Source organism: Elephantulus edwardii, unplaced genomic scaffold (assembly GCF_000299155.1).
Source record: "Elephantulus edwardii isolate Elephantulus edwardi_28Jun2011 unplaced genomic scaffold, EleEdw1.0 scaffold00058, whole genome shotgun sequence".
NCBI classification, from domain to species: Eukaryota; Metazoa; Chordata; class Mammalia; order Macroscelidea; family Macroscelididae; genus Elephantulus; species Elephantulus edwardii.
The window spans coordinates 17,359,989-17,372,277 of NW_006399808.1; the positions used below are offsets into that span (position 1 = coordinate 17,359,989).

General features: G+C 36.8%; 1 protein-coding gene across 1 annotated transcript in view; it reads left to right on the top strand.

Annotated features, from left to right (window-relative positions):
* Positions 1–12,289, top strand: part of HSPA4L (heat shock 70kDa protein 4-like) — a 72,195-nt gene that overhangs the window by 37,098 nt on the left and 22,808 nt on the right. The window contains exons 7-12 of the mRNA XM_006887554.1: positions 4,201–4,445; positions 4,616–4,692; positions 5,116–5,267; positions 5,762–5,868; positions 8,200–8,333; positions 9,592–9,791. Coding sequence (XP_006887616.1) covers positions 4,201–4,445; positions 4,616–4,692; positions 5,116–5,267; positions 5,762–5,868; positions 8,200–8,333; positions 9,592–9,791 — 915 coding nt within the window. The remainder of the gene's footprint in view (positions 1–4,200; positions 4,446–4,615; positions 4,693–5,115; positions 5,268–5,761; positions 5,869–8,199; positions 8,334–9,591; positions 9,792–12,289) is intronic.

Here is a 12,289-nt window from a genome sequence, read left to right on the forward strand (position 1 = left end):
GACCTGTTTTCAGAGGCTGTAAATCACAAGAGACTTTCCACCCTTCTCCTGTGGAGTGGCTGGTGGATTTGAACTATGTGCCTTTGTGTTGGCAGGACAACTTCTTACCACTATAGCTCACTATTTTTTTTAATTTTTTATTTAATTATTGTGTGTGTGTGTGTGTACCGTCAAATCAGATCTGACTGGTACAGGAGGAGATTGTCCCTCTTTCTCCAGCAGAGCATCTGGTGAATTCAAGCTGCCCATCTCTGGGATTACAGTGCAGCTTCTTGCCACTAGGCTACCAGAGCTCTCTTACAGCTCACTATTACGAGTAGAAGTCATTTGTTCATTATCTGAAGGAGAAGGCCTAACTGTCTTGGCCCTGCGTTTTTAGTAACTGTACTGTTCCAGTTGCCAAGAAAGATGATCCAGAAAATGTGGAGATTATTAAATAGTACTATTAATACCTCATGCAAGCAAAATATTACTGAAGATTACACAAAAACAGAACAGTGCATCAGCAGAAAAATTCCAGAAATAGAAGCTGAATTTAGAAGAGACCATGGCACTAGGGATATCACTGCTATTGTCATATGGCTCTTGGCTAAAAGCAGAGAATACCAGAAGGATGTCTGTTTGTGTCTGAATGACTGCAAAAGCATTTGACTGTTGACAGCAATAAATTATGGCTAACATTGGGAAGAATGAGAATCCCAGAACACTTGATGTGTGATGATGCAAAACCTAGAAGTAGTTGTCTGAACAGAGCAAGGGAACATGGCATGGTTCTAATTCAAGAAAGGAGTGCATCAGGGATGTATTCTTTCTTCCTACCTTTTTAATCTGTATATAGAACAGATCATTTGAGAAGCTGGGCTTTACAAAGGTGGCATCAAGATCAGAGGAATCGTCATCAACCACCTATATTATGAAGATGACACATCTTGATCTCTGAAAGTCAGGAGCACTTGATGCTGCAGATGATCAAGGATCTCAGCCTATGAATTGCAACTCAGTATCCAGAAAACAGAAATCAGAAGATGGCACCAAAAGCAAAAAGGGAAGCCCCTGACACTCCCAAAACTGAAGCCAAAGCAAGAGTGTTAAAGGCCAAGAAGGCAGGCCTGAAGGTCATCCATGGGGGGGGGTTATCTGCATGTCACCCACCTACTAGTAGCTTAAGACACGGAGACTAAAGGCAATGCAGATACTTCTGGAAGAGTGCCCCTAGGAAAAGCAAGCTTGATTTATGCCATTATCAAGTTTCTCCTGACCATGAGTCAGCTATGAAGAAAATAGAAAATAACAACACACTGGTGTTCATTGTGATATCAGGGTCAACAAGCACCAAATAGACAAGCTGTAAAGAAGCTCTGTGACATTGATTTGACCTAGGTCAATGCCTTGATTAGGCCTGATGGAGTAAAGAAGGACTATGTTCAACTTGGCTTAACTGTGATGCTCTGGATTTTGCCAACAAACTTGTGATCATCTAAACTGAGTCAAGCTGTCTAAGTACAGATTTTTCTCACCAAAAAAGAAAACAGAAATCCTCACCACATGGCCATCATGATAGATGGAGAAAGGATTGAAGTTGTTAACAATTTCATCTTAATTGGATTGACAACCAACATCCTTGGCATCACGAGTCAAGAAATCAAAAGATGGGGAGGCGGGGGTGGAGAAAATAGTGCAGCGATGAATGAATGGAAATTCAAAATCTCTGTAAGTGTTCATTAAAATTAATAAAATAAAATTTTTTAAAAAACCAAAAGATGAGTGGCATTGGGGAAATCAGTAGTCACAGGTCTTTTCAGAGTGCTGAAGAGCAGCGATGTCAGTCTAAAGACAAAACCCTGATCTAAGCCATGGTCTTCTCAATTGCTTGCTGAACATCTGAAAGCTGAGAGTGACTAAAAATGAAACAAGAATCGATGCCTTTGAGTTATGATACTAGAGAAGAGTACCGAACATATTGTGAACAGGCAAGAGAATAAACAGGTTTATCTGCAGAAAGTGAAGCCAGGGTGCTGCTTGAAGGCAAGGATGGTGAAATTCCATTTCACATACTTTGTTGTCAGAAGGGACCAGTCCTTGGAAAAGGATATCATGCTTGGAAGAGTAGAAGATCAGTGCAGGAAAGACAATGGATTGACACAGTGACTATGGCAGTTGGAGTCAAATGTGTCAGAGATGGTGAAATTGGCTCAAAATAGGACAAGGTTCAGGGTCATTATTCATAGGCCCATAATGAGTCATACTCAACTCGATGGCAGGTAACCACAACACAGTGTTGAAGTTCTTTGACTTGATTTCTCATCTTCCACCTGACTGCCAACTGGGGGCCATTGCAAAACAAGTGTATTATATTAAATTCTTGTCCTCTTTGCTTTTTCCTGATCTCTTTTTAGTTTTTCATGTATCTTTTGTTTCTTGAGTTTCATTATGAAAATAGGCAGACTTCAGAAAAACAATAACTTCATTCCTGATCTGTAAATTCACCTCTTGAACTATGTCTGATGTAATCTTTGGATGTTCTTTTCTTGACTGTTTTAATCACTTTATTTTTGTATGCATAACATGTTTCTTCTCTCTAGTTGAAGCACTACCCAGTGCTTTTCTAGAACTAGAGCTTGCAAAATAATGAAGTTTTAATTCTTTATTCCCATTCCAAAAAATGGTTACCTGACAGATTGTGGAAATTATCAAACAATATCACTAATATCACACGAAGCAAAATGCTGCTTAAGATTATCTAGCAACAACTTCAGCAGTTCATTGACAGAGAACTACCAGAAATACAGGCTGAGTTTAGAAGAGGTCATGGCACTAGAGACATTATTTCCAATGTCAGACGGATCTTGGCAGAGAGCAGAGATTACCAGAAGAATGTGTGTTTATTGACTATGCAAAGGCACTTGACTGTGTGGATCACAACAAATATGGCTACCCTGAGGAAAAAGGAAATCTCAGAGCACTTGATTGTGCTTATGCGAAACCTATACTTGGGCCGGGAAGCAGTCATCAGAACAGAGCAGGGAAACATTGCATGGTTCAAAATCATGAAAGGAGTATATCAGGGATACATCCTGTCCCCATACCTTTTCAATTTGTATGCAGAACAGATCATTCGAGAAGCAGGGCCTTATGAAGAGGAATGTGGCATCAGGAATGGAAGAAAACTCATCAATACCTATGTTATGCAGATGACACAACCTTGCTTGCTGAAACTGAAGACCTGAAGCGCTTCCTGCAGAAGGTCAAGGTCTGTAGTCTTCAATATGGATTCAAGCTCAACATAAAGAAGACAGATTCTCACCACTGGGCCAATTGGCAGCACCATAGTAGATGGAGAAGACATTGAGGTTAACAATTACAGCTTGCTTGGATCCACAATCAATACCAGCAATCAGGAAATCAAAAGACAAAATGCATTGGGAAAATCTGCTGTCATGGACCTCTCTAGAGTGCTGAAAAGCAATGATCTCAGTCTAGAGACTAATGTGTGCCTAATCCAGGTCATGGTCTTCACGATTACTTGTGCTTCATAGAGCTGGACAGTGGCTAAGGATGACAGAAGAAGATTTGATGCATTCTAGTTGTGGTGCTGGAGAAGAGTCTTAAACATACCCCGGACTGCCAAGAAAACAAATAGATCTGTCTGTTTGGAGAGGGTGAAATTGAGTCTCTCCTTAGAGGCTGGGATTTTGAAGCTCTGTCTCACATACTTTAGGCACATGGCCAGGAGAGACCAGTCCTTGGAGAAGGACATCATGCTCGGAAGGGTGGAGGGACAGTGCAGAAGAGGAAGACCCCAGATGAGACAGATTGATACAGTTACTGGGGCAGTGGGGGTTGGTGTGTTGGAATTAGTGAGACTGGCTCAGGACAGGGCTGGGTTTCAAAGCTGCTGTACATAAGGTCACTATGGGTCGCAAGCCACTCGAAGGCACATAACAATTATTATAACTTATTTCAGAATTTTAATTCTTTTAAATCACAAATATATACTTATATGGATATATAACTATAAAGCACATAGTTCATTGGGGAAATGTGTTGGTTAAATAAAATGGATAATTCATGTTCAAGCCTGTACTTTGATAAATTCTTTTACTTTATTATCATTCTAAAGGAGGTTTGTTTTTAATCTCTTTTCCTTATAAATCATTTATTATTGCTGAAAATTTATTTCTATTATTTTCCAATTAATAGGTCTTGGCTACTACCTTTGATCCATATTTGGGTGGCAGGAACTTTGATGAGGCTTTAGTAGACTACTTCTGTGATGAGTTCAAGACCAAATACAAGTTAAATGTGAAGGAAAACTCTCGGGCCTTGTTGCGTTTATATCAGGAATGTGAAAAATTGAAGAAGCTAATGAGCGCAAATGCATCAGATCTTCCACTGAACATTGAATGTTTCATGAATGACCTTGATGTTTCCAGTAAAATGAATAGGTACCATTTATGTTTTGAGTTTTAAAAGTGCTTACTTTATAATATGTATGTCTTACTGTGTTGGTTGGTTGTTTCTGAGTTGGGGTGTTTTGGGTTTGTTTGTTTTTTTTTATTCCATTATTTCAAAACAGAATTTTAACCCAACATAATGAATTTTCTTTTTCCCACAGGGCTCACTTTGAACAATTAAGTGCTTCCCTCCTGGCCCGAGTTGAACCACCTTTAAAAGCAGTAATGGAGCAAGCTAGTAAGTAAACGGTGCTGGACCACTCTTTGAAGCTGTACCATGATTTTACTCACTTCACTGATATGTATGGAGAATTCTAAGATAAAAATGAAGTATAAATGGGACATGATTGCTTTTGTTAAGATTTTTATAATCAACTAAAAGTATCTTCCATGAGGATTTATGAGGTGAAAGTGTTTTTCTAGACTGAGCTGTTGCGAAGAGTTCCTTGAAAACCCATACTCTGATTTCCCCTAACAATGTGGATCAATCATTCAATCATAGTGATTGTCATAGATTATTATTTATTAAATTTATCCTTTTTGTAAGTTTTCATCTTTTTTACATTTTTATTTTCTCCTGAACAAATGAAAAATGTATCCCATTTTAAAAAACATTCACTAATAAAAATTTTTTCTCTGCAATCATAAATATATTTTCTAGACTTACAACGTGAAGATATAAGTAGTATAGAAATTGTAGGAGGAGCAACACGAATTCCCGCAGTGAAGGAACAGATCACTAAATTCTTTCTTAAAGATATAAGTACCACATTGAATGCTGATGAAGCAGTTGCAAGAGGATGTGCATTACAGGTATGATTATTAAGCTTGTTTTTTAGAATGTTTATGAATACAGTTTATACTTTATTTTTTAGATCTTGTCAAAAATAGAGTGGTTAGTCAGCTGTATCAAGTATACCTAACCTATTAAAGTACCTGTTCCAACCACCTATCAGTAATCTAAATGAGTAAGTAAATGGAAATTATTCCTTTATGTTTAAATGTACAATAAAAAAATGTACAATAAAAAAAGTATAATAAGACAAATATATCTGTGATGGTACTGAAAGAACATTTATTCTCTGCATTTTAACAATTACACCCATTTACGATTTCTTCTTGTGCCTTAAAAATACTCTTTTTAAGTTTTAGAAGAGTATTCTTGCCCTTATATTAACTAATTACTAAGAAAGTATAGTGATTTTTAAAACACAGCAGGTTTAATCTAAGGACTTCATTAAATGGTATAATAAAGATTGCTTTTGTATTTATTATTTAAATGTGATATATATTCTTTCTATTTCCAGTGTGCAATTCTTTCACCAGCATTCAAAGTGCGTGAATTTTCCATAACAGACCTTATTCCTTATTCAATCACATTAAGGTGGAAGACCTCTTTTGAAGATGGAACTGGGTAAGTTATCTTCAAAGCATTGGTGAGAGACTGTTGTAAATTTTTAATCAATTAAACATATTTTTCCAAATTAGAGGAATTTATACTTCTTAGAAAATACTTTTTTAAATGAAGATATAAAAATTATAATGTTCTATGAACCTAGATGGGCATATTGTTTTCTTAGTATTTTTTTATGATTACTTATTTTCATATGAAAATCACAGGATAGAAATATACAACTTTATGAGCTATGCTTGGTGAGCTCTGGTGGCCTAGGGGCAAGAAGCTGCACTTCAATCCCAGAAGTGCGCATTTCGAATCCACCAGATGCTCTGCTGCAGAAGGAGGGACAGTCTCCTCCTGTACAAGTCAGATCTGACAGTACACATAAAAATGAAGCTGACTAGTATACTATTTTTATGTTAGAAAATATCTTTATTTGGAAATATTATTTAGGGATATTCATTGGTTTTGTCAACTCAGTTATGATTCCTAACACCACCATATGTACAGAGAAAAATTGCCTGAGGGACATGGCTTCTGAAACACTGATAGGTGGGCTTGAACTGCCAGCCTCTTAAAGGCAAGCATTTAACCATTTCTCCATCCAGTGAACTCCACTTAAACTCCAAAGGGCCATGATGCATGTAACATTGATTTAGGTCATGAAGAAAAAATGCATACACAGGTGGAGTACTTGTACACAGAATATAAAACGAATAGGGTATAATGTTTAACACGTAAATCTGGGTTCAGACCTAGATTATACAAATATTTCTTGTAACATTTTTTCCTTTTATACCTTTGAAAGTGTTTTGAAATTTTAAACATTTTTTTACTCTGGCCCGAGGTAGTGAATGAGTCTCTGGCACCATGTCTGGTTTATCTGATCTACTATGCCAGCATGGCCCTTGCCTGTTGCCATTGTTACTTTTGCGCTTGCTTGACCCCAGCTTGGTCCTCACCATTCCCTCACATCGGCCTCTGAATTCCTTCAAGTGCCTCTGTGAAGAAGAGATCCACAAGGACCTGCTGGTGACAGGTGCATATACAAGATCACTGACCAGTAAAGATCACAGATTCTGCTGACCACATTCTGTATGCCAAGAAAGGTACAACCAAGGGAAAGTTTGCTTTTACCACTGAAGATTATGACATGTTTGAAGTGTGTTTTGAAAGTAAAAGAAAAAGGGCGCACACCTGACCAACTCATGATCCTAGACATGAAACATGAAGTGGGAGCAAAAAATTACAAGGAGATAGTAAAAGTTGAGAAGCTCAGACCTTTAGAGGTGGATCTAGCAATACTGGAAGAACTCTGAATCTATCACCAATGATTTGTCTTACATAAAGAGAAGAGAGGAAGAGATGTGGGACACCAGTGAGTCAACGAACACTTGGGTCCTGTATTTTAGCATCTTTTCAGTGTTTTGCCTCATCAGACGAGACACCTGGCAGGCCTTCTACCTGTGATGATTCTTGAAAGCCAAGAAGAGTTGATTGAGTAATGCAGTGCCATCCCATCCCTCCCTGCATCACTACGCAGAATGTCCCTGGAACGCACCCTACCAACACTGGAGGTTTTTCTTAACAGAACTGATCTCTTTTGGGATGGAGGGAAACGTGGGGTACCACCAAGACCCAACAAGCCAATGAGATACTTCTTTTTAATTTGGTATGATTTGGACTGGTCTTAACAACAATAGGTCTATTTGTAGGATCATCTATGGACTTCCACCCTTAATTCTTTTCTCTAGAGTCATATGACCATGCTGAGGTAGTTACATTTTGATTGTTCTTTTGATTTCCTTGTGGAAACACTCTGACCTCTCCCTGCCCCTCAGCTGAAATTAGCCTGGAGATACTCTTTTCATAATTTCGTGTGTTTCAGAAAGGCAAAGGTAATTGAGATCTCACAGACCTGAGCTTTGAACTTTAGATAACTCACAAAATTTCATTTATTTAGCGATAATTAAAGTATTAGTGCTCAACTGCTTAAGAAAAAAAAAAGATTTCTCTAAGCGAACTGAGGGACAAAAACTACGTATGGCGCATATTTGGAAGTTAATGGTCCTCGTATGTGTACAATAAAGTTATTGCTATCTGTTGACTTTTAACATCCAATTTTCAGATAATTTGTTTAGTTGTATTGTCTGTTAACATATTTAACAGTTTAAAAAAATCTTTGAACCATCACTCTGTCAGAGTGAATGACTATAGCAAAGTAATTTTTTTCAAACCAATGTCTTTGCAGTTTCTGTTATAAATTAAGAATGAACAGAATTTTTTAATTAAGTTCATAAGCAAATTAATGATTATAAAATTAATATCTTTCCCATTCCATTTTAGGGAATGTGAAGTATTCTGTAAGAACCATTCTGCCCCATTTTCAAAAGTCATTACTTTTCACAAGAGGGAACCATTTGAACTAGAAGCATTTTATACTAACTCACATGAAGTGCCTTATCCTGATCCAAGAATTGGTGAGAAAACTCAAGAAAATAATTTCCATAAATGTTGGGCCTTTATAAATTGTATGTTAAAATTAGAATCAAGAAAACAAATTAATTGGCATCTCAGCGATGCTAGCACTGGAGTTTTAAAGATTTTCATACTTTTTTAAAAATTTGCACTTCTTTTAACTACTAAGTTTATTTTTAATTCTGTCTTGCTTCTATATTTTAAATTACCTGTGATTGGCCTGAAAGGTTATGGTAGTTACTTTTTATGGAAAAGAATTCTGTTTCGTAAATTCTCATTATCGTGTGAAAATATATCTTTATTCTAAGCCTGTGCTCTCTGGAATAAAAAAAAATGATAAGGGGAGTAGCATTAATCAATATTAACATAATTCTAACAAAATACTTCTTTTAGAAGATATAACACAGGGTACCAATTTATAACATTAAAAAGAATAATTTTTAAGTTTTACATTTGTCTGTATGTACTTTTTTTGTAAGAATAAACATGAGACAATAGTAACTTTTCAGAGACAATAGAAATAAATTAATGAGGGTCAGTCATATTTATTTTGGAAGCAGGAATGGCATCCACTTCCTAAACAACATGCCTCTGAAAAGCCTATGAACTTTGATAAATGTCGATAGTTGTAGAGAGGCTTCGGGCCTTTTGTTCGTAAGGTCGCTATGAGACGTGCTCGACTCAAAGGCATTCAACAACAACATATTTATTACTACCTAGTTTTTCTGCTTAGTAGTCTCTATTATATAAATATTATTACATACTTAAGATTCTTTTAAGGCCAATATTTTAAAGTGCAAAATTGATATATATGCGCATATTAGTGCAAATTTGCCGGGAATGTTTTTGAAATTGCTTTTCTCTAGAATTACAAAGATGATGATAATTTGGTAAGCTTACAGCAAAAGAAATTTATATCTGGTTTTCACAAAGAAATTCAATTTTTCAGTTTGCTTTTAAAGTAACAATATAATAAAATATTTAAAATTTACATTTCCTCTGAATCACATTGTAGTAGTTTAAATTTCAACTCTTTTACTCTCTAGCATTGATGATTTGGAGTGGGTTTAGCTTTTCTAAGTTAGAGTATCATAATCCCTAAGGTACTTTAAAAAAAGTTTAGAGGAAGTTCCTTGTTCATGGTAATCAACAAGAATGTGATTATAAGTTTACCATTATTTTCCCAGTGTCTGAAATCTGATTGTGAAGTTACTAAATTAATGAATTGGTGAATTAAAGATCTTAACCTTTTTCCTTAAGGGAACTTCACTATCCAGAATGTTTTTCCACAATCTGATGGTGACAGTTCCAAAGTGAAGGTAAAAGTTCGTGTTAATATCCATGGAATCTTCAGTGTGGCTAGTGCATCAGTAATTGAAAAGCAAAACGTGGAAGGGGATCAGAATGAAGCTTCTATGGAAACAGAAACTTCATTTAAAACTGAAGGCAAAGATGATACGGTATGTAGAGATCCTATCTTAGTGTTCTAATATATGATGTATTGTTGTTAGGTATTATTGTGTAGACTCTCAGTTCAGGGTGACCCTGTGAACACTGAACAAAAACACTGGTTAGTCCTGTCCTATTTTCAAGTTCATGTACAAATCAGACAGTTTGAAATACAATCAATCTTCACTGACTGATTTTTGGAAGTGAATTGCCAGGCCTCTTTTCCAGTCTAGATGAATCTAAACTAAAACTTGCTCATTACCATACCAAACCCTTGGTACACATAGTCAAGAAAGTGTTGTGAAAAAGCAAGTGTGGCACAGGGCAGCCAAATCTAGCTTCTACTAATTCCACAAGGGATACTGACCCCATCAACAACCTCCACTGTACAAAACTAATTTCCATAAGGTCAGACATGCACCCCCGTGCTCCCTTACATATTTTTACTAATTCCAGCAACAGTCCTACTATTCTTCCACACATGAAATCCCTTGCAATAGCTACATAGACCTCATAGGAACATTCTCAAAATTATAGGTTTTATTAGGGAAGTTAACAGATTACAACTCAGGTTGGCAACAGAATACAGTATCTCAACCAGGGCACCTTGTGAAGTGTGTTCCCAGGGCCTTCAGCTTTCATCCTTGAGTCTTCAGGCCTCTAACGAAAGCTCTTCCTAGTCCTGCCAATTAAGGCACTTCCCTACTCAATCCTCCAACAAGCTTGGGTGACAGTCCCAGGCTCTAGTTCCTTTAGGGCAGCAATCTCAGGTCAGTTCTTTCTCATACTGGGTCTCTGGTTCTTGTCTGTGGCTGCTGATTTTCTCCCATAGGCCAAGCAGGCACAAGAGTCTCTGGCCCTAAAGGATCCATCCTGTGTTCTCTGACGCTTCTTTTTTGGTAGCCAGATTCCCAAATTTCTGTAACTGAACCTGCTCAATTTAAATCTAGTCAAATGGCAAAACAAGCCAGTCCCCTGCTGGATAGACTAACACATCCTACAGTCCTACCTTATGACATGTTCTTTCCTATGTGGCAAAGTCAAGGGCAGTGAGTTTATATGACATTGCTTTAGGAAAATCTGCTGTCAAAGACCTCTCTATCACTAAAGAACAGTGATGCCAGTTTCAAAACTATGGTGCACCTGATTCAAGCCATTGTCTCTCCAGTTATTTGCTATGCATCTGAAAAGTGGACATTGAAAAAGAAGATAACAAAAATATCAGTGTCTTTGAATTGTATTGGAGAAGAGTACTGAATAGCCCATGGAATACCAAAAAGAATGACATTGTATAGAAAGTGCCACCAGGGTGCTCCTTAGAGGCAGGGATAATGAAACTTCATCTCACTAACTTTGAACATGTTTGGAGGAGCCAGTCCTTGGAGAAAGACATCATGCTTGGAAAGGTGGTGAATCAGCTAATAAAGTGACATATCAATGGGCTCAAATATGATGATGAGGAAGACAGCACAGGATAAAACAAGGTTCATAGGATTGCTGTGTATCATGGTTGACTTAAGACACCAAACAAAATACTATTTTAAAGTTTGTCTTCTAGACACAGATAAATATAAACAGTTTAAATGTTGTTAGGTTCCATTGAGTCAAGTGCAACTCATAGCAAGCCTACAAACAAAAGATCTGAACCCTGTTCTATCCTGTGCCACTTTTTACACACAAGAACCCATTGCAGCTGTCACCATATCAGTCTAAGTAGTTGAGGGTCTTACTATCCTTTGCTGACCCTCCACCCTTCCCAGCATCATGTCCTTCTCCAAGGAATAGCCTGTTCTTGCAACATGCCCAAAGTATATGAAGCAAAGCCTCATCATACTTGCCTCCAAAGAACAGTCTGGCTGTATTCTCTCCAAGACATAATTGTTCATACTCTTGGCCATCCATGGGATGTTCACTGCTCTTCTCCACACCACAGCTCAAAGGCGTCACTTCTTTTTCTGTAATCCTTATTTATCCAGCTCTCAGATGCATAGCAAGTGTCAGAAAGACCATGGCCTGAAACAGGCGCACTTTAGTCCTCAAACTGACATCATTACTCCTCAGTAATTTGGAAAGATCCCTTAACTGCAGATTTCCCCAGTGCAATGCATCTCTTTGTTTCCTGTTATTTTAAATGTTAGTTATTACTTTAAAGTTTAGGAATTCCCAATGTTGGTAATCTTATTTTAAATGTTACTAATTCTCAGCTATCAATTGTGACTGTTTTGATGAAATTTACTTTATATTTTACTACATTTAAAAAATATATTTAATTTATATTATAAAAATTTTGTGGGTGTTTTGTTTACTTCATCACTCCATATTATTAAAGTCCTTGCAAATATTTTTCATGTAACATTTAGTTCTCTTTATAAGATTGAATTGTGTTAATCTTAATATGTGAATTTTATTTGAGAACCAATATTTATTTCTCTTTATAGTTCTTGACTGAAATAAAACTTATGCACATAGTATCAGTAATTCATTTATTACATTTATCTATTCATCTGTT